General features: G+C 45.4%; 1 protein-coding gene across 1 annotated transcript; it reads left to right on the forward strand.

The window, feature by feature from the left end:
* The first annotated feature begins 614 nt into the window (after nt 1-614).
* On the forward strand, nt 615-22292 carry LOC108054137 (tetratricopeptide repeat protein 28). The gene is made up of 7 exons (XM_044395868.2): nt 615-683; nt 5086-5292; nt 11681-13750; nt 14620-15787; nt 16358-18017; nt 19052-19827; nt 20334-22292. Exons 2-7 carry the CDS (start codon nt 5149-5151, stop codon nt 22052-22054), a joined length of 7539 nt encoding a protein of 2512 aa, XP_044251803.1. The 5' UTR covers nt 615-683; nt 5086-5148; the 3' UTR covers nt 22055-22292.
* Nucleotides 22293-22420: the final 128 nt, after the last annotated feature.

Below are 22420 nucleotides of genomic sequence, written 5' to 3' on the forward strand. Positions count from 1 at the left end.
GGGCAAAAAGCATTTTCCAACTGATTTTTTCAATTGTGCACTTGTGGCTTTTGTAAATTTTTTCCGAAACGTTCTCGCTTTGGTGCATTCCTAAGTAAATGCTACTAATAACAAGAGAAAAAAGAAGAAAAAAGAGGAAGGCAATCCGAAGATTGGCCAAAGAGATGAAAAAAAAAGTTGCTTGACTTGTTTGACCCGCGATTGTGTCTGTGTGTGCTAGTGTGTGTGAGTGCGACTTCTCCTTCTTCCTCTTCTTCGGATTCTTGTTGTTGGCCAAGCCGTATTCTACATAAATTACTAACCAAAATGACACATAAGACCCATAAAAATGAATTTATAATTTATGCAACCACGATGCACAATTCTTAAAATTTATGTAATATTTACAAAAAAGAAAAGGAGTAACGGTCAAAAACATAAGCAAATCAATCATTTCTGTGGATAAACTAAGCGAAACCGATCATTACTCATTATTATTGACCTATTACCGACTTAATTGTTAGAAAATCTCCATCAAGATTGCTCTAATTCCGAATAATTACTTTTTATGTGCCACATTTTCACCCATTAAATTAATTCAAAATAATTCTGCAGCCTGTGATAAAACAAAGCGAGAAACTATAAAAATACAAGAAGAGAGTGGAGAACAAAGCCAGGTTTCCAGTCTCCAGCAACATTCCATGGTGAGCATGAATCCCCATAAATTCCCAACGAAAGTCTTGACCGAAAATGCTTAAACTCGAAATTTATGTGACAATGGCATTAGGAATTCGAATCTCCAGCACGAAATAATTATATTAGATTTTATTTTCATTTAATAATTTGCATAATTGGGCCCTCGTTGGCTCGCTGTGGGGTTCCTTGGGATTTTCCCCATCGCGGTGGGTCGTGCGGCCCCAAGAACGGTAATCGGGCTAACAGTGCAGCGCAGGGCAGGGGTTATTTCTAAGTCGGACTTTAATTTAATGATGTCGAATTACATCTTAGCACGATGGCATAAAACAAGTCCTTAAGCCACTGACCGTTGATTATTTTATGCGTTTAAATTTAAGTCTAATTAAGGTTTTTTACATATTCATGAAGTTTAATGATTTAAAGATATTTTTAAATATATTTCCCAAAAATATCAAAAGACTTAGGACACGAACCTTTTTAATTCTCATTTTTATTTAATTTTGAAACAAATAAAATTTAATTTGTTATTTTGATGTCTTTTATTTTATTAGGCTTATTACTTTGAATCTTAATGCAAATAATTTCTTTCATGGTCAGATAGTATAGTAGAAAGTATTTTCCATACGACCCAAACAAAAAATACAAAAGACTCAGGACACGAACTTGCGGTGGGTGGCGGGTTGTGGGTTGTGTCGCCCGTAGAACGGTAATATGGCTAACGGTGCCGCGCAGCCGGGAAGGAAGAGAAAGAGGAAGAGCTGGCCACTTTCTAGTCGAACCCGCTGCGCTTTAGTCTAATGATGTCAATTACATCGTGCCACTCGCATTGCGGGCAACAAATGCATGCCGTGCTTATAAGGCAGCAACAATGCGGCCTGCCACAGAAACAACTGCAACTGCAACAAGTGACTGCGACTTTGGCTTCATTAAAATTGCTTTTCGTTGGCCTGCCTCTGCCTGCATCTTTCTTCTTTCGTTCGCCTTGTTTCCTTTTTCTATTCAATGCTGTTTCCATGTTGCGGCAACTGGCAAATATATCTCTACACTCGTATGTTTCTTTGCCAGCCAACAATTTTAATGAGTTTTTCAGAAATTGTACAAGATGCCAGTTACGGCTGCGAAATCGCAAGGCCTACGAAAAACATAAACGCCTTTTAGCCGCAACACAACTCATGTTGTGTGATTAATTTTGCTGCCGATTTGTTCGCTAACAAGTGTCCAATGTGTGGAAAAAGACACGGCCGTTTAAGGGGGAAAGTGACAGCGATGAAAACCCTGGGAAATTCAATTGGGAACAGGAGGGTTTGTGTATGTATTTTATATTTTTTTGTAAAGAAAAGTGAGATGAAAAAAAAATTTTGCAATCAAATGGACGGCATTCATTTCACATTAAAGCAATATATTTTAAAAATGATAAACATTAATAATAAATAGCTAACTAATAAAGATAACTATGTAAATCTGAAAATGAATTCACATAAATTCGAAAGATCAAGGAAATTAGTTTAGAGACATATTCAAATATCTCTAATGCCTGAAACATTTATGGGATAGGTTTTATCGACTCGCTATGCTTAGTATATCATATTTTTTATGTATATCATATTTTATAGCATTAAGACATCCCACCAAAGTGCACTTAAGCTCAAACTGTAATAAACATAATAATTTATGACTCAATTTCTGCACTGAGAACGCACCAAATATATTTTTCGGCCTTTTGAGCAAGAGAAAAGCCCTAAAAAAAATCTGAAGCAAAATCGGTGCTGTCACGCCCACGTTTCATGCTCGGGGGTTTAATGGGACAGAATCTCTCTCTGGGACAGAATCTCGGGAAGGGAAGGACAAGACCGAGGCCTCTTTACGCCCAATTTGTCACACATTTCAACAGGTTACGAGATGGACGAATCGGAGGAGGGGTCTTTAGCCGGAGATGGAGGAGGAGAACCTCTGCATTATCAAAAACCGAGCGAAGAAGACGTTGACGATGACGATGGACGAAATGTGGCAGGAGGAGGCCCTTAACTCGGATCTCGAGTATATGGTATATGGGTCTGGGTAGGCGTTGTGGTGTGGAATTTTCGGGCATACCTGGCGGGCCTCATGAAGCGTGAGGAATTTCCCCGATGCCCCCTTCCTCTGCCTCCCTTAGTTCCTGATCGATTTCGTTGGTGCCGTTCCTTGTTGTCCTTTCTAAGTGAAAAATTATGCAAAAATGTTTCACTTTAATAGCGGAAATCATTTATAGAAGTTGTAATAAAGTCTCAGCATGCCCGCCGCCGCCTCTGGACCATCTGAACCATCGGTGGTCATGTTTTTTTTCGGTTGATGCGGACGAGTCCTCCTCCTCAGCCGTGTTGTTGTTGCCATGTTGCCCAGGGCTGGGTTTTGTGCTCGTTAAACGACCGCCAACGTAGCCAAATGCAAGATTGTTGCAACACTTTGTTACTGTGACAGTGGCTTCGGCTTGGCCAGGAGGAGGGGTGCTGGTACCCCTCCAAAGGAGCCTAAGTTAAGGCGACTTTAGTGAACGCTAATGACCTGACAAAAGCAATTCAAAGCGGTTCTCGTTGTCGCTGGTGCTGTTGTGGTGTGGCATTTGTTGACTTTTGGGTGCAAATAAACTGGGAGAGTTCATTAGGCACAAAAAGAGACATGAAACTACACTCTATTCCTTATTTGGGGCAATAAAAAATGTGTTTCCCCAATCGCGAAATGCGGTATGCAGGGTGTAAAGTTGTAAAAATTAAAAAAAAAAAACCAAAATTTTAGTTTTTACATTCAAAATGGATAACAATAAAAACACCTTTTTAATATTTTCATTACTTTCAGAAGTATGTGGATACCTTTTTAAAGTGTTCAAGAAATGGGATAATATTTATGTAGTGATATTTTGAACTGAGTATATATTTTTTTAACAAACATCTTCTGCAGGAGGAAAATTTTTTTATTAAAAGTTACATTTCAAATGTTTTACTTATTTAAATAAGAAACATTTTCGATGACTTTATTTCCAAGCAGCTGAAAGAAAATACAAAAGACTTAGGGCACGAACTTGTTGGCTCCCCCAGCAAAAAGTTGTCGAAAAAACTTAATCAAAAGCGAATAATCATAATCCAGCTCACACACAAAAACTGAAACACCGCCCATAAAAAGCTGCGACCAAGTACAATTATAAAACCATTAAGGCATCTAAATTAGCTCATTTGCTATGAAACCGGGCATCATAATCGTTAAAAAGTCAAGCAAAAAACTCGCAATCGCAGAAACGAATGATAATTGTGGTGGAAAAAAAATGGCGAGCAGTCGGGGGAAAATAAGAAAACACAACCAATAAAAGTAATAAAAGCGAACTGTTAAAAGTGCCGCCACGCAGACGCTGACCAATTGATAAGCGCTTTACGACAGCAGGCTGAATGCATTACGGTTTATGATTTTTTTACGCCCATTTGTTGGTCATTTTCCCGAGGATCGCAGCGAATTGAGAGCACAGCTACGATCGTAAAAATATGCCAGAGCGAAACATAATTGCCGGTGGTCAGTAGTCAGCAGTCAGTAGTTGCATTGTGCACTCAATAAAATTTGACTGTGGAAATTCCAAAGTCCCAACTATCTCATTAGAATTCCAAGGCAGTTGCACTGGAAATTAATTCAGGGGGTAACGTACCTTTTTTTGCGGTTTTCCTAGGCCTGTCACTCAAGTTGCTCTTGTCACGAGGCCTAACATTTCAATTAAGGCCCTGTATCTATGGCTTCTGGCCAACAATGGAAGCCTATTAAAAGACACGCACTATTGCCACATGAAAAGGGATCAAATCACATCGTATCGCATCTCAGGGAATGCGAATTTCCGCTTATGAAATTTGAAAAGGTGCCTTAATTGATTTCGCTTCGGATGCTTTTAATTACCGCTTCTTGTTTGCTTTTCGCAACTTTCTCTAGAAGGCGAGCCAATTAAATGATAACAAATTCGAAGGGAAGAGGCGGTTTTCAATTCCGATGCTGATGATAGGCAGGCGCCGCTGGCAAGTGAATGGCGCAATCAGAATCTCGGCAACCCAAAGCCGACACCAAAAGCAAACCAAACTCAAACCCAAGCCCAAAGTGGAAACAGAATTCTCACCGAAGTTGAGGCCACTGTGCGCCAAGTCTGGGTCTTTTTTGAAGGGGAAAAAGGGGCAAGATCTGGAGGCACAAATTTATGGCCACATTCAATTGTCAAGTTTATGTGACTGCGGCTGAGGATCGGCCAATATTTGCATAAGAGGCGTCCCTTGGTTCCCTAGAATTCCCTGGCATTTGAAAGTCTCATTGTCAGGGCTTTTGTTTGTTTTCTTTACTTTTTTTTTATTATTTCAAAACCGCTCTATAAATAAACACCATCTACCCTTCTTTTGTTTGCAGACTGAGAATCAGAAACATAATAAAAACCGAGATCAGAGAGCCACCTAATGATTCCTCGCTGGCACACAAATGACGAATTATGAGAACATTATAAATTTGCCATTAAACTTTAATGCAAATAATCACGCCAGTAATAATAATGAGAACAATGCCAAAATTGCCGTCGCTGGCGAGCAGCTGCTGAATAAGATGTCGCAGCGGGATTTCTCCGAGGTAAGTCGAAAGGCGAAAGGAAATCGAATTATTGTTCAATTATTGTTTTGTAACTTGCTTTATAACCAACTCACCTCAGTCCCTCCCCTTTCCACTGCCTTACCACAAAGAAAACATGTTTGCCGGCCGTGTATTTCCAGTTTGCAGTTCAAACACCATGACAATTATTTATGGCCTTCAAATATATAAAACTTAATCAGGCATTACGCCGCTCGGCTCTCCAAAATTTCAACAAAGAGATGATACTGAAGCATACAGACATATGAGAAAAAAAGCAGAGACAGAGTACAGGAAAAAATACAAAATAAAACAATCAGGGGCAATAATCAAAATGATGGCAAAATGATTTCAATGTTGATTAACTCAGCGGCAAGACTACAAAAGGGCTTAGCTACAAGGGCCAAATTAAACAAAAGCCCAGCCGAGCGGGGAGATAAAAATGCCAAAACGCAAAACCTCATGGATTGCGAATGGTACTGGGATTGGGAATGGGAATGGGAATCGGACTAACCCCCAGCTCCTGACCCTGACTTTTTGCCCGGCCCTTTCATCATATTCCGCGCTGTCATGTCAGGGGCAAGAACAAAAAAAGATCCAACAACTTGAGGAGCAGACGACAACGTCAACGATGTTGGATAAGTTTCAGTCGCTGTCTGCGCGACGTACCAGTCCAGAATTCGGAATCCTCGAACTCGAACTCGGAGTCGAGCATCCACAATTCAGACCCCTGCGGCCTGTCTCGCCGACTGACTGACTGACTGGCTGCCTTTCGAGTGTCCCTTTTTCTAGACAGACGATAGGAAGTGACCATTCGTATTCCCCTTCCAAGACCCAATCCCATTCCCATTCCCCCAGATTCTGCAATCAGAGAAGCGTGGCCAGGAATTTTGGGCAGCGAGGTGGGGGATACAGCAGCCAAATGAGTGCATAAATTCCAGACTAATGTCGATTCCTATTAAAGCCTAAGCAACAGAATATTTAAACTTGGCTTTAAAGGCGGTATGATGAGTCAAATAGGCCTTGAGTTTATTTAATTAGCATAGGTGGAGTAGCTTTTATGGCAGGTGGATTCTTTTATTATTTTTACATTTTGATTTTTATTTAGTTTTATAACAAGTTTCTTAAGGAAAATCTTTTTTTAAATAAATAATATAAAAAAAAATTTTAAATTTATGATTTATAAGAATTTCAAAGCTCCATAACATAATTAAAATTTAAATTGATACTAAAGTTCCTGGTGCTCATAAGATTTAGAACCTCAGCATTACAGAAAGGTTTTATTATGGAAACGTAGAAAATAACTAAAGGAACATAATACCGATCAAGCTCATGAGAAGCGCACAAAAGGAGGTGGCTAATAACATGAAGAGTTGAATGCCTGGAGTTAATTTCATAGAGGACTTAGACTTCCTGCCTACGCTGCAATGGGATAATCGGGGATTATCCGCGCAGCGTGTGCGATTTTTGGGGGAAGAGAAGAAGGAGGAGGAGGTGGAGGTGCAGGAGGACCTCGGCCCGCAGCTAATTATTTTATTACGCGTTAAATTGCAACAAAATTCTCGAGTTGAGCGCAAAACATGCCAGTGTGCGCCACGAGCAATCGTGAAATTGTTCGCATTCCAATGCGGCGGACTTTATCGATGCTCCAGCCTGAGGGGCTAACAAACACAAATGCACATATACGTATATGAACCGACTTGGCCAACACATACTAGCCCGTTTGGTTCCAGGCAGCCGCCCGAGTGCATCTATGGGTGCCACTTTTTGTCTTACTGAGCGCTGTATCTTTTTTTCTTTTTTTTTTTGCTGGGCGGACAGCCAAGCAACTGCGACCAGTTCTCGAATCGCAGGTTTTTCTCTGGCATTCCTGAATTCCAACGCCGACTTCCTTTCTCTACCCGCTTTTTCTCCCTTTCTCGTTGCATAGAATTCTTGTCCGTCTTTTACTATTTTCTAAAATGCTGCTGCTGTTGGCTTGCCGATGTTGCTCTTGGGCTGCTGTTGCTGTTGGCCATGTTGCTGCTGCAACTGCAACTGCTGCTGCCAATTTAGCTGGAATTGGCGAGGCGAGATAGCTGGCCTATCACTTTACATGACTTCTCTATGTGCCATTTGGGCGCCAATTCCTGAATTGACATACAGCACGGCGCAACAAAAACGGAGCGAAAGGGCAGCGAATGCTGGAAAAGATCCACTGAGATTCCCAACCCTCTGGAAAAGAAAGAAAGGCAGTTAATTAGGAGATACACATAAAGAGAAGTGCCTGTTACTAATCCGCCGATAAGCTGGTAAAGGAAAAAATGGCTAAAGAAGGCATTTAAAAATGGGAAGAGTTTATTATGGCGGTAAAAACTATTTAAAAGAAATTAAATCAATAACTTTAACTGTTTTTATATGCATTTTAGTGAGCAAGAAAAAGCATGTAAAATCGAAATGACTATGTAAATTTTTATTAAATACCTACACTTTTCGACCAGGTCAAATTTACCTGGCCGCATATTAAGTTAAACTAGATCTTACATAATGTAAATTCGATCTACGTTTCATATCGAATTTTTTGTTGGGTCTGGAAAATAAGAAAATGCTTTGATCTAAGAACCTTTCTTTGAGAAATAAAAAATCCCAACTACACTTAAAGTAAAGTCTGCCATCTGTCATCGCTGGATCACGTTATTCCTATTCAGCATTCCCACAGCTTGGGCTTATCCTAAGCCATCGACATTCCGGCTCAAGTTCCCCTTAACTCCGTCGGACCGACTGCTATTATTATTATTATTATTTTAGTCAGAGTGATAACATCTGCTAATGCCATTCCGTCTGGATTCCCAGAGCGGCGCTCCCTTCCGCCGGAGATCTTCGTTGGCCATTTGGAGGGCATGTTCCTCTGTGCGTGTTTATTTGACTTTGACCATTGGCAGCAGCCCCGCAATCTCGTCTGCAAGATCTACTCGGCTAGCACCGCCAACGCTCCGAAGTTGGGGAGTCCAGGTTGCTTTTGTTGCCCTGGCAGAGGGTATTTTAAATTTAAATAAGAGTTAGGAACACTAGAAATATTTTACTAACTATTTTTAATTGATAAATAATTTGATACGTCTAAAAACATCTCTATACAAAGTTTTATAGCGATTTGGTTTAAAAAATCTATTTTATTTCTTATAATCAGTGAGGGTATTTTTAAATTCGTTTCCCAAACTCAACCTATCTTTTTGTTTTTCTTCTGTTTTCGCTTTCTTTTTGTTATTTTTTTTGGTAACGCCCTCTTCATTTGGGGCTTATCGCTGGGGCCAAGTCCGTTGCCGGCTTTTATAAGCTGCATAAAACGAAAATTGCGTTCTGCATCTGTCAGATACTTTGTAGCTGGCTGATTTATTCGGAGCTGCGGCCAGAAGGCCAATCTAGCCACGGTATCCGAGGAGACTCACGCCCCGCACTTGCTGGCCACGTTTCTATCCTATCCCATCCCAAATCAAGGACTGGCCATTTCGGTGCTGGCCTCTAATGCATTTGCATACTCATTGCATTTAATTGCTTCAAAAAATATGTAAAAATGTCGTTGTCACGGTCTCGTCTCGTTTCGTTTCGTTTCGTTTCGAAAACGTCCCAGCGATGTGGCCGTGACCATGGTCCATGGACCTATGCCAAAAAAGGCTACCAGCTACAAACTACCAACTACCAGGCTACTGATTCACCACCAGTCGTGGGCTCAGCTCAGTTCTTGGGCCACGAATTCGTGGAATTGCTTCCGCATTTGATGGCCGGCCAACAGGATCGGGAGATCGGGAACTGGGAGCTCGGCAGCCGAGAGCTGCGAGATGTGAGCTGTGAACAGCAGTTGGCCGGGAAACGTGACTCGGTGGCCGCATACCTGTGTTCCAGGCTCCGAGGGCAGGCGACTTAGCCGCCAAGCTGGTGCGTCGGCATTTAACATAATTACAACCCAGTGACGACTGCACAGTGGGTCAAGCGGTCGCGGCAGGAGGTTCAGTTCCAGGAAAAGGTCCTGAGTCCATCCAATTAAGACAACCAGTCAAGGAGACTTTGAAATAATATCCTGCTGTTTTACTACAGATTTACAGATTACTACAAAAACTCAACAAAAAATTAAATTAATCCTTAACACATTCCTTACTCTGTTTGTTACATTAAAGGACCTTTCATATTTAATTTCAGATCCAAAGCATAAGAAAGTTAAAAGAAAATTGCATAATTTGTACAGAACAAGTTATTATTTCTATCAATATTGTAGACTAACTATGAATCTTAAACCACCAATCGAAAGGAGTATTTTTTGCATCTGACTGATACATATGTGACCCACTGTTCTTCCCAATAACAGCGGCAGATGTGCAATCATCCAGACTCTTTCCTCAATTCTGCAAATCCTCTCCTGCCACTCCCCTCTCCGCCTGCTCCTCCGCCTTTGTACAGTTGTGTTTATTGCTCTACTTAGGCCATCGCATTGTGGAATGCTCTTCATGTTAGTAATTTGGCCCTAATCAATGCTAACTCTACACAGGGAAAAACATAATCCAGAGTGATTCTTTTTTGGAGTATCAAATGTAATATAATGGCTAAATTGTATACATGAAATTAAAGCGAAAATCCGCAGTATTAAGACATTTGCAATTATGTGTCTCATAGAATTGGACTTATCTTAATGTTTTTTGCTAAAACATACACTCATTAAACCACGATACTACACAAAATTACTATATATCCCAGTAACCATTGTCCATGTCTTTGATATTTCACGTCAAAGCTGAAAATTAAAAATTACATATTTACAATTTCACTGCACTCAAAAAAAAACGATCTGAAACGTAGATTGATTTTACATTATTTAAGAACAATTTTAATTTGATATGCGGCCAGATAAGCTTAAACTGGTCGAAAAGAGTATTTCTTTCATGTAAAAACGATATGGGTTTTGCATGACCTGAAATTTACATGGCCATATCGATTTTACGGGAACATGATTCTTTTTGTGTGTATTCACAATTTCACTGGTTATCATGAAAAGAGCTAATAACAAGAGAGAACGCTATAGTCGGATTGTTGTCCCGACTATCTAATACCCGTCACTCAGCTAAAGGGAGTGCGAACGCTGTGTCGGGTTGGTGTCCCGACTAATAATCGTTACTCAGCTAAAGGGAGTGCGAGGGAGATAGATATATAATTTTTGATTGCGTATAACTTTTTAATGAATGGTCCGATTTGAAAAATGTCTTCTACATTTCGATAGGTATAAATATACACAACAAAATTGCATTTATACTTCTCGGAAATCTTTAAAGATGTGGGCGCAGGACCCATTTTAAAATCGTTAGTGGGCGATTGTGGGCGTTAGAGGGGGCGTGGCGCTCGGCTAAAATAAACTTGCGCTGCGTAGGAAGCCAAAGAATATGTGTGGGAAATCTCAACCTTCTAGCTTTTGTAGTTTCTGAGATCTCAGCGTTCATACAGACGGACAGACGGACAGACGGACAGACGGACATGGCTAGATCGACTCGGCTAGTGACCCTGATCAAGAATATATATACTTTATGGGGTCGGAAACGCTTCCTTCTAGCTGTTACATACTTTTGCACCAATCTAGTATACCCTTTTACTCTACGAGTAACGGGTATAAAAATAAATGTTTAAAGGAAACAATTTGAATCATTATACCCGTTACTCGTAGAGTAAAAGGGTATACTAGATTCGTGCAAAAGTATGTAACAGCTAGAAGGAAGCGTTTCCGACCCCATAAAGTATATATATTCTTGATCGGGGTCACTAGCCGAGTCGATCTAGCCATGTCCGTCTGTCCGTCTGTCCGTCTGTCCGTCTGTCCGTCTGTCCGTCTGTATGAACGCTGAGATCTCAGAAACTACAAAAGCTAGAAGGTTGAGATTTCCCCCACATATTCTTTGGCTTCCTACGCAGCGCAAGTTTATTTTAGCCGAGCGCCACGCCCCCTCTAACGCCCACAATCGCCCACTAACGATTTTAAAATGGGTCCTGCGCCCACATCTTTAAAGATTTCCGAAAAGTATAAATGCAATTTTGTTGTGTATATTTATACCTATCGAAATGTAGAAGACTTTTTTCAAATCGGACCATTCATTAAAAAGTTATACGCAATCAAAAATTATATATCTATCTCCCTCGCACTCCCTTTAGCTGAGTTACGATTATTAGTCGGGACACCAACCCGACACAGCGTTCGCACTCCCTTTAGCTGAGTGACGGGTATTAGATAGTCGGGACAACAACCCGACTATAGCGTTCTTTCTTGTTTTTATCATCTAATTTCGAATTAATGGGAACTTTTTAGGTATTTTTTTACTTCTTATATTATATTATTAATTTTTAATCCCAAATTTCTGTCTTTTGCGTTTCTCCCCAGAATGAGCCGGAATGCACGCCGGAGTTGCCCGCCGCGAACCGCGCGCTCTTCCTGGAGAAGGTGCGTCAGTCGAACGCCGCGTGCCAAAGCGGTGACTTCGCGACGGCAGTGCTGCTCTACACGGACGCCCTGCAGCTGGATCCGGGCAACCACATCCTGTACAGCAATCGATCGGCGGCGCTGCTGAAGCAGGGACAATTTGCGGCCGCCCTGCAGGATGCGACGCAGGCGAGGGACCTGTGTCCCAAGTGGCCGAAGGCGTACTTTCGCCAGGGCGTGGCACTGCAATGTCTAGGCCGCTATGGCGAGGCACTGGCCTCCTTTGCCGCCGGTTTGGCCCAGGAGCCGTCGAACAAGCAGCTGATGGGAGGTCTCGTAGAGGCCTCTTTAAAGAGTCCTTTGCGAAATGCCTTGGAACCCACTTTGCAGCAGTTGCGCACCATGCAGCTGCAGGAGTCGCCCTTTGTGGTCAGCTCGGTGGTGGGTCAGGAGCTCCTCCAGGCCTCCCAGTATCCGGCGGCGGTCTCCGTCCTGGAGGCTGCCCTCAGGATTGGCAGTTGCTCGTTGAAACTAAGGGGCTCCGTCTTCAGCGCTTTGAGTTCCGCCCACTGGGCCTTGAATCAATTGGATCAGGCGATTGGCTATATGCAACAGGATCTGGCGGTGGCTAAATCTTTGGGAGACACGGCTGGTGAATGTCGAGCACATGGTAATCTCGGCTCCGCCTACTTCAGCCAGGGAGCCCACAAGGAGGCGCTCACGGCGCATCGCTACCAATTGGTTTTGGCCATGAAATGCAAGGATACCCAGGCGGCGGCTGCGGCATTGACCTCGCTGGGTCACGTGTACACGGCTAGCGGGGATTACCCCAATGCTTTGGCCTCCCACAAACAGTGTGTGCAGCTGTTCAAGCAGCTGGGAGATCGTTTGCAGGAGGCCCGGGAGATTGGCAACGTGGGAGCGGTCTACCTTTCGCTGGGCGAGTGTGAAGCCGCCTTGGATTGCCATTCGCAGCACCTGCGTTTGGCCCGCAAGCTGCACGACCAGGTGGAGGAGGCCAGGGCGTATTCGAATCTGGGTTCTGCTCATCATCAGCGACGGCAGTTCACCCAGGCGGCGGCCTGTCACGAGCAGGTGCTCCGGATTGCCCAGTCACTGGGCGATCGGTCCATGGAGGCGGCCGCCTATGCGGGATTGGGTCATGCGGCGCGCTGTGCCGGCGATGCGAGTGCCTCCAAGCGATTCCACGAGCGTCAGCTGGCCATGGCCCTCGCGGCGAGGGATAAACTGGGCGAGGGCAGGGCGTGCTCGAATCTGGGTATAGTATACCAGATGCTGGGCTCCCATGATGCGGCTTTGAAGCTCCACCAGGCGCACCTGGGCATTGCCCGCTCCCTGGGCGATCGGACTGGGATGGGAAAGGCCTATGGCAACATGGCCAGGATGGCGCACATGGCGGGATCCTACGAGGCGGCGGTGAAGTACCACAAACAGGAGCTGGCCATCAATCAGGCGGTGAACGATCGCAGTGCCGAGGCGGCCACGCACGGCAATCTGGCGGTGGCCTATCAGGCGCTGGGTGCCCATGATGCAGCCCTCACCCACTATCGGGCCCATTTGGCCACCGCCCGTTCGCTGAAGGACACCGCCGGCGAGGCCTGTGCCCTGCTCAACCTGGGCAACTGCCTCAGTGGGAGGCAGGAGTACGAGGAGGCGGTGCCGCACTACGAGAGCTACCTGATGCTCGCCCAGGAATTGGGTGACGTGGCCGCCGAGGGCAAGGCGTGTCATCTGCTCGGCTATGCGCATTTCTCGCTGGGGAATTACCGGGCTGCTGTGAGGTACTACGACCAGGATCTGGCCCTGGCCAAGGATGCCCAGCATAGACCCAACATGGGCCGGGCCTACTGCAATCTGGGTCTGGCCCATCTCGCCCTGGGACACACTGCCGCCGCCCTGGAGTGCCAGCAGCTCTTTCTGGCGGTGGCCCATGCCACCAACCAGCTGCCGGCCAAGTTCAGGGCTCTGGGGAACATCGGTGACATTCTCATACGAACGGGATCACATGAGGTATGTACTAAAGGATATTCCATATTTCAGTTTTCATAATTAAAATTTTGTAATGAAAAAATAATCGTACTTTTTATATACCCTTGCAAGAGGTATTATTATTTATAGTTCCTTAAATATCGGAAGAGAATATTCTGTAGTTGCAATTTGTAATATATCCAATATCTTAAAATATTTTGCATATCATATTTTATAAGTATTTATATTATTGGGCATCCTAAAACTTTGAATTCCGTAGATAGCTTTAATTCTCTCCAATATCTTAAAATTTATGTATTTATTTATTGATATTTATATTATTTTGCATTTTAAAACTTTGAATTCCATAGACAGCTTTAATTCTCATAGTTCCAATATGTAATAAATCCAATATCTTTAAATATTCGCATATCATATTTTATAAGTATTTATATTATTTTGCATCCTAAAACTTTGAATTCCATAGATAGCTTAAATTCTCATAGTTCCAATATGTAATATATCCAATATCTTAAAATATTTCTCATATCATATTTTATAAGTATTTATTTTATTTCGCATCCTAAAACTTTGAATTCCATAGAGAGCTTTAATTCTCATCATATCTGTGTATCTCTTATTTTATTGGTTAGTGTAAAGCTGTAAGAAAAGACTACTTTGTAATGTTCTTTCATTCAAAATATTTGTGATCGTGTTAAAGATTAATCCATTAAATGTCTAAAATTACATTACATGAGTGATATGAACCAAATCGCAGACTTTCACACTCGATTAAGGCATATAATCGTTTTTTTCATACCGAGAACGAAACAGAATCCTCTTAAAGTCTTTTAAAAGACCATAATCCTTATTAAATATCTTTGTTCTTCAATTTTTTTTATATTATCCAGGAGGCCATCAAGCTGTATCAACGTCAACTAGCCCTAGCCAGAGCTGCAGGAGATCGCTCGATGGAGGCGGCTGCCTGTGGAGCCCTGGGATTGGCCCACCGATTGATGCGACGCTGGGACAAGGCGTTGGGTCATCACACCCAGGAGTTAACGCTGCGCCAGGAGCTGGGCGACTTGTCGGGCGAATGTCGTGCCCACGGTCACTTAGGCGCCGTTCACATGGCCCTGTGCAGCTGGACAAATGCAGTGAAGTGCTATCAGGAGCAATTGGAGCGGGCTCAGGAGCAACGGGATGCTGCAGTGGAGGCCCAGGCGCATGGCAATCTGGGGATTGCCCGTCTAAATATGGCCCACTATGAGGCGGCCATTGGTTGCCTGGAGGCCCAGTTGGGCACCCTGGAGCGTGTGTCCTTGCCATCCACCCAAGCGGATCGTGCTCGAGCCCTGGGACATTTGGGAGATTGCTACGCCGCCCTGGGAGATTACGAGGAGGCGCTCAAGTGCCACGAACGGCAGCTTCAGCTGGCCTTAGGATTGACTAGCCATCGGGATCAGGAGCGCGCCTATCGAGGATTGGGTCAGGCGAGGAGAGCACTGGGACAGCTGCCGGCTGCCTTGGTTTGCCTCGAGAAGCGTCTGGTGGTGGCCCACGAGCTGCACAGTCCCGAGATCAAGGCCCTGGCCTACGGAGACCTGGGACACGTCCATGCTGCTCTGGGAAACCATTCGCAGGCGCTGAACTGCCTGGAACATCAACGTGAACTGGCCCAGGGCCTGCAGGATCGAGCCCTGGAATCGGACGCCATGTGCGCCCTCGGCCAGGTGCAACAGCGAATGGGTCAGCACGCGGAGGCACTGGAGCTGCACCGGCAGGATCTGGAGATCTGCACCGAACTCGCTGCTCCCGCCCTGCAGGCCAGGGCCTTGAGCAACCTGGGATCCGTCCACGAATCGCTGGGTCAGCAGGCCGAGGCCCTCAAGTGCTACGAACGGCAATTGGAGTTGAGTGCAGATCGATTGGCCAAGGCGATGGCCTGCTTGGCCCTGGGAAGGGTGCACCATCAGCTGGAGCAGCACGGTCAGGCGGTGGACTATCTGCGGCAGGGATTGGCCAGTGCTCAGTCCATGGGAAAGTCGGAGGAGGAGGCCAAGATAAGACATCAACTAGGTGAGTTATTTTTGCAAATATTTGCAAAGTCGAATAATTTCCTTAAAATCTAGAAAATTCTTTCTTGAATTTTCTACATCTAGAAAGGTTTTCTATATTCAAAGGCAAATTTTCTAAAAACAAGAAATTGTTTTTCTATTTTGAAAGGTAGGCCGATTTAATGGCGAGATTTTTTAAAATTTAGAAATAAGTTTTTATGAGTGAACTGATCGAATGGGGAGTCTATAATAACTTTTTTTTTTGACTGTCAAATTATTCTGTTATTTTTAATATTTGTTGAGCATTTAATTACCTATGCTTTAAGCATTTTACCAAATATATTTAATCCCGTTATTAATTTTTTATCGAGTTTTGAAAAAAGTGGTCAAAAACTTTTTTGTGAAAAATCTGGCTTAAGCCTGGCTTCTAATGTTTTACCCAAAAGTTTTGTTACTAAAAACGACTCGAAAAAAAAATAAGAAACATTTTTTAGTGAAAAAGGTTTGAGAAATAAGGGTTTCCCAACCTACAGACCTCTCCCTACCTAAACACAATCCATGTATAACCTGTTTTCCAAATCCTCCTTTGCAGGTCTTGCTCTACGCTCCTCTGGCGACGCCGAAGGAGCCCACCTCCAACTGGAAACGGCCGCCCAGCTGCTGGAATCCGTGCGCCATGAACAGCGCAGTCCGGAGACGCGACTGGCACTCTACGATCTGCAGACGAGCTGCTACCATCTGCTGCAACTCATCCTGGTGGCGCTGAATCGCAACGAGGATGCTCTGGTGGCCGCCGAGCGGTGCAAGGCTCGCGGAGGAGCCGACAACGTGAGCGGGGAGAGCTCCAAGGTGCCGCTGGCCAACAGCGAGGTCATCCAGGAGACGGTGAATCGCGGCAGGAAGCCCGTTCTCTACTACAGCTTGGCGGGGGAGCAACTATTCGCCTGGCTGCTGCAGCCACAAACTGGAATCGTGCGGTTCCATGCGGCCAAGATAGATGCCCACAGTTTGCAGCTCCCGTTGTCCCTCAGCGAGGAGGAGGAGGAGGAGGAGGAACTCGAAATGGAGAGAGAACTGGGACTGGGAGAAGATCAAGGTAGTTCCATGCAGTCCAGTGGATTACTAGAACGCTATGTCGGCCTGGTGAGGGACAATCTGGGCGTGAACTCCCAGAGTCTCCTGCACGAAGGCGACGGCAGTGGTTGGCGTGCCAGCACGGAGCAGCTGCTGGAGGATCTGCCTGGAGCCGGGGGATCCGGCGGAGGTGGCTTCCTGCGCATGGTGAGCCGCAATCAACTACTGAACTCCTCGAACTACTCCCTGAGTTCGTTATTCTCTGTGGGATCGGTTGGTGGCTCAGTGGCCAGTCTGCAGGGCTCTTCAAGATCCCTGGGAAGCCGCAGTTCCCGGAGAGCACCGGCCCTGCCTGCATGGCGAGGACCCTCCTGCCTGCACACCCTGTACAATCTGCTGTTGGCTCCATTCGATGATCTGCTGCCCGCTGGAGGAGCAAGTGCCAGTCGACAAGGGAGAAGGGAACTCATCCTGGTGCTCGATAGCTCGCTCTATTTAGTACCCTTTGCCATTTTGCGGGCTGCCCGAGAGGATGGCGAATATCTGTCCGAGAGATGTGCCATCCTGACCGCTCCCTCGCTGCAATCGCTTCGTGGTCGTCCGAGGACCCGAAGAGATCGGGCTCGTCCGCCCAAGGCTCTGGTGGTGGGAGCACCACGCATTCCCTGCTCCCTCGCGGAACGCTGGGGTTGGGCTGGAGCGGAATCACCGGCTGCCCTTCAGGAGGCCGCCATGGTGGCGGATATGCTGCAGGCCACCGCTCTGGCCGGTTCCAATGCCACCAAGGAGTCCGTTTTGGCCGAGCTGCCGTCCGCCGACTGCATTCACTTTGCGGCCAATCTTAGCTGGCAATCGGGAGCCGTGGTCCTGAGTCCCGGCGATGTGGTCACTGCCGAGCAGCAGCAGCAGAAGGAACCACACGAACCGCAAATGGCCGACTTCACTTTGGCAGCCGCCGAGTTGCGTCAGCTGCGTTTGAGTGCCCGTCTGGTGGTGCTGAGCTCGTATCACTCGGTGGAACCCATCACCGGATCCGGAGTGGCCCAACTGGCGGGTGGCTGGCTCCTGGCCGGAGCTGGAGCTGTGCTCATCTCCCTGTGGCCGGTTCCCGAAACGGCGGCCAAGATCCTGTTGCGCGCCTTCTACTCCGCCTTGCTGCAGGGTGCCCGAGCAGCCGGGTAAGTTATCTTTTTTATAATTCTTTTTTTTAAACGTATAATATTGTTCAGAGAAACCATCTTGAGATATTTTTTCAACAAATATTTGCAACCACAATTTTAACTAAATTAAACTAAATTATTTATAATTTTCCTGCACTACAACAAAAATTCTCACAAAGATATCACTTGTAAGTTTTATTTGTATAAATCAATAGTAAACATGTGTTTTATTATTAAACTCAGGACTATATAGTTACTGATAACTTAAAAGTTTTATTTGACATTTTTTAAAAATCCTTATTTTTCTTTAATAAATAAATCAGTTTTTTAGCCGAAATAGTGCCCGAATACGGTATATCAAGTCTCTTTGAGATAGTAATTAAATGTCAATCAGTTGACATTCTAAACTGAAAATTTTATTTTTTGTAATTTTTTCCAAAAAATTATGATGTCAAACCACGAAATTCCGGGAAAGTGGTGGTTATCTTTAGCTTATGTTATTAGCTGCTCAAAACGGTTGTTTTTTCAGATATTGGCCTTGATTTAAAGAAATTAGGGTTAAAAAACCGCTATAAAATGGTATTTTTAAGATTTTTTTAATACGTAATTCCGAGTTCAAAAGTTAAAAGTTTTATTTGACATTTTTTTAAAAATCCTTATTTTTCTTTAATAAATAAATCAGTTTTTTAGCCGAAATAGTGCCCGAATACGGTATATCAAGTCTCTTTGAGATAGTAATTAAATTCCCAATCAGTTGACATTCTAAACTGAAAATTTTATTTTTTGTAATTTTTTCCAAAAAATTATGATGTCAAACCACGAAATTCCGGGAAAGTGGTGGTTATCTTTAGCTTATGTTATGTTGTTTTTTCAGATATTGGCCTTGATTTAAAGAAATTAGGGTTAAAAAACCGCTATAAAATGGTATTTTTAAGATTTTTTTAATACGTAATTCCGAGTTCTTATATCTCAAGAAGAGTTCTTTTTTTTCTTTTTCTTTTGCTTACTTCAAATGTTAATATTTATTAATGACTATTAATTATCTCTTTCAGCGCCCTGGCGGAAGCCATGCAAACAGTGCAGCACACCAAGCACTTTGCCCATCCGGCCAACTGGGCTGGCTTCCTTCTGGTGGGCAGCAATATCAGGCTATCGAACAAGGTGGCCCTGGGTCATGCCCTTTGCGAACTCCTCCGGACCCCGGAGCGTTGTCGCGATGCGCTGCGCGTCTGCCTGCACCTAGTGGAGAAGAGTCTGCAGCGGATCCATCGTGGCCAGAAGAACGCCATGTACACCACCCAGCAGAGCATTGAGAATAAGGCAGGTCCCGTGGGTGGCTGGAAGGATCTGCTGATGGCAGTGGGCTTTCGTTTCGAACCAGCCGCCAATGGGATTCCGTCCAGCGTATTCTTTCCTCAAGCGGATCCCGAGGAGCGACTCTCCCAGTGCTCGGCCAGTCTCCAAGCACTTCTCGCCCTGACTCCGGCCACGCTGCAGGCTTTGGCCAAATTGGTCCATGTAAATAGTGCCGAATATGCGGGCGACGTGATTGCCGTGATGCGGAATATCCTCGCCCAGTTCCCGGCCTCCAATCCTCCAGCCGCCAGTTCCTCGGGTTCCATCAAATCGGATGTGATCGCCGAATCCTGCTTCATTGAGATGCCGCTGAGTGTGAGACTCTGGCGGGTGGCTGGTTGCCATGAACTCCTCGCATCGGTGGGCTTCGATCTGACCGAGGTGGGTGCCGACCAGGTGATCCTGCGCACGGGCAAGCAGGCCAATCGACGTCACTGCCAGTTCGTGCTGCAGGCACTCCTCGCTTTGTTTGGTAAGTGGAATCACTTTTTATACCCGTTACTCGTAGAGTAAAAGGGTATTTTGTATTCGTGCAAAAGTATGTAACAGCTAGAAGAAAGCGTTTCCGACCCTATAAAGTATATATATAGATATTGATCTTGATCAGGGTCACTAGCCGAGTCGATCTAGCCATGACCGTCTGTCCGTCTGTCTGTCCGTCTGTCTGTCTGTCTGTCTGTATAAACGCTGAGATCCCGGAAACTACAAAAGCTAGAAAGTTGGGATTACCCACACACGATTTTAAAATGTGTCTGGCGGCCACATCTTTTAATATTTTAAAAATGTATAAATGCAATTTTATAGTGTTTATTAATACCTATCGAAATGTAGAAGACATTATTCAAATCGGACCATTTATTAAAAAGTTATGCGCAATCAAAGTTTTTTATCTCTATCTCTCGCACTGCTAGATGCTATAGAGTTCTCTCTTGTTTAATGTTCGATATATCCCTAATGTTCTCTGTTTACCCACTCTAGATACCCGTGAGGCCCTCAAAAGTCTCGGTTCGATGGATCCGATGGACTCTGACCAAAGCAGCAGCTGCGAGTCTCTGGCCGAACCGGAAATGGATGCCCCTCCTGTGCCGCCTGCGGCCAGCAGTACTCCCTCCGTGAACGGGGCCACTAAGGCTCCACTTCCGCTGCATCCGCGCAGTGCCTTCATCTCGTATGTCCGACGTCGTGGAGAACCGGATGGCGGAAGAACAGAAGCCATCGGAGGTGGTATAGGAAATGGCACATTAGATTCCAGTCTGGCCAACACCACCGATAGCGAGCACTCCTTGTCCGATGGCTATGCCACGCAACCGGGCTTTGCTCGCCTCGGCTATGCCAGCATGCGTGCTCCGGTGAGGGTTTCCCGCCCCGGAGGCGGTGGCGAGAGCGATGCCGCCTTCACGCCCAGTCCACCGGTGACCGATCCCAGTTTGTCCCTGGCCCTCGCCCACCAAACGCGCATTAGAAGTCTGTATTCCCAGACCAGCTCGGCAGCATCTGCTCCTCCAGCATCAACAACGTTGAGTAGAAGACCAGATAGTTCCAGTTCGGCCAGCAGCACTACGGATTGGGAGGGATCCGGACATGCCACAGTGCTGAGACGCAGTGCAGCAATGCCTCAACAGCCGCCACCACTGCCACCGCCACGCCCACCAACCTATCATAACTTAGGCGTGGGCGCTGGAGGACGCAGCAAGCCCAAGATCAAGCTGGGCAGTGCTCAGAGCTCTCTGGCGGCACGGGTTAACAAGGAACATGCCCTCTTCATGGACAGACTGAGTGTAAGGACGGAGCTAAGTGCTCCCGGAGGAGGTAACACCATGAACGGCGGAACTGCAGCAAGGAAGCCTCTCGCCCTGCCCGAGGAGGAGGAGGTCTCCAATGTAGTCTTCAGCCCATCCAGCTTGTACTTTTCACAATCGGACACCGATTTGCTCAGCGAAGCCAAGCAGGAGGAGGCTCCACCGGCTGTAAAGTCGAATGGAAAGAGCCTGCAGGACAGCATGATGCGTCACATGAACCGCGAACTGACACCCAGCCTTACGGAGATGTATCACGAGCGAAATCTGAACCTTGGCATGGCTCCACCGCTGTCCAAGCTGCTCTTGAGTCCCAACTACGAGGAGCAGGAGGTGGTTTCCATGGCAGACAGCTGTTCCCAATCTAGCGCTGGCTTGAAAACTCTGGTGGATGCTGTTAGTGAGTTGGAGCTAAGTGGCAGCTCCTCGGGAGCCACCATGCCCACGGTGGTGGGTGGAGGAGGAGGAGGAAGCGAGGTGGAGGTAACCTCGGCAACCGTCGTAGAAGCCACCTGCCCCATTTGCGGTGATCCCGCCGACGTCATCTGCCGCTGCAAGGCGGCCACCATTCAGAAGAAGAGCATCCTCAAGCCTTGGCTAAGCAATGTCCCCGATAGCAGCTTGGTGCAGGCCAGCGAACTGACGACAGCGGATATTTTGGAGCGACGACTGGAGATTCACACCACGTCCACCTCAGCAGCCCCGTACTCCGTGGATCTTTGTCGACGTGACGAGGGCGACGGACGATCTGTGGCGGATTCCCAGTGCAGCAGCAACTACAAACGAATTCTGGCCAGCGCCACCGGAGGAGCGGTTAGCCTGGTGGGGATTGGAAAGGGGAGCGAGGTGGAACAGCAAAGTGCTACCTCGGGGGCAACCTGCTCATCTGCCCGACTTGTCTAGACCTACGCGATCCCTAGTTCCATTAATTTATTATTGCATGTATTTATTACTTTCATAGTCCTTAAAAAAACTGATTTTACTTATAACTCATCTACATAGACAAGCCACTGATTAAAATGTATTCAATTATTTAAGTAAACCTTTAATAATATCCCCCTAAGATAATAGATTTTATAGAATATGACTTAGCAAAAATAAACTGTTAAATTGAATATTGAAACAAAAAATTGTGTTTTACTTCTCTATACTTTAAATCAGAACTCTTGCCCTAAATAGAATTCCGTTCGGACCACTTTTGAAAACCTTTTATAGAAGTTCTTATACCACCGTGTGTTAAAGCAGAGAAATTATTCTGGGATTTGGTAA

This window comes from Drosophila takahashii, chromosome 3L (assembly GCF_030179915.1).
Source record: "Drosophila takahashii strain IR98-3 E-12201 chromosome 3L, DtakHiC1v2, whole genome shotgun sequence".
Classification (NCBI taxonomy): domain Eukaryota; kingdom Metazoa; phylum Arthropoda; class Insecta; order Diptera; family Drosophilidae; genus Drosophila; species Drosophila takahashii.

What these genes read in the sequence shown, in the direction of transcription:
- LOC108054137 (XM_044395868.2), top strand. Translation starts at nt 5,149, where the DNA reads ATGACGAATTATGAGAACATTATAAATTTGCCATTAAACTTTAATGCA. An exon ending in TACGAACGGGATCACATGAG is followed by an intron (nt 13,751 to 14,619) that starts GTATGTACTAAA and finishes TATATTATCCAG; the next exon opens with GAGGCCATCAAGCTGTATCA. An exon ending in CAGGGTGCCCGAGCAGCCGG is followed by an intron (nt 18,018 to 19,051) that starts GTAAGTTATCTT and finishes TATCTCTTTCAG; the next exon opens with CGCCCTGGCGGAAGCCATGC.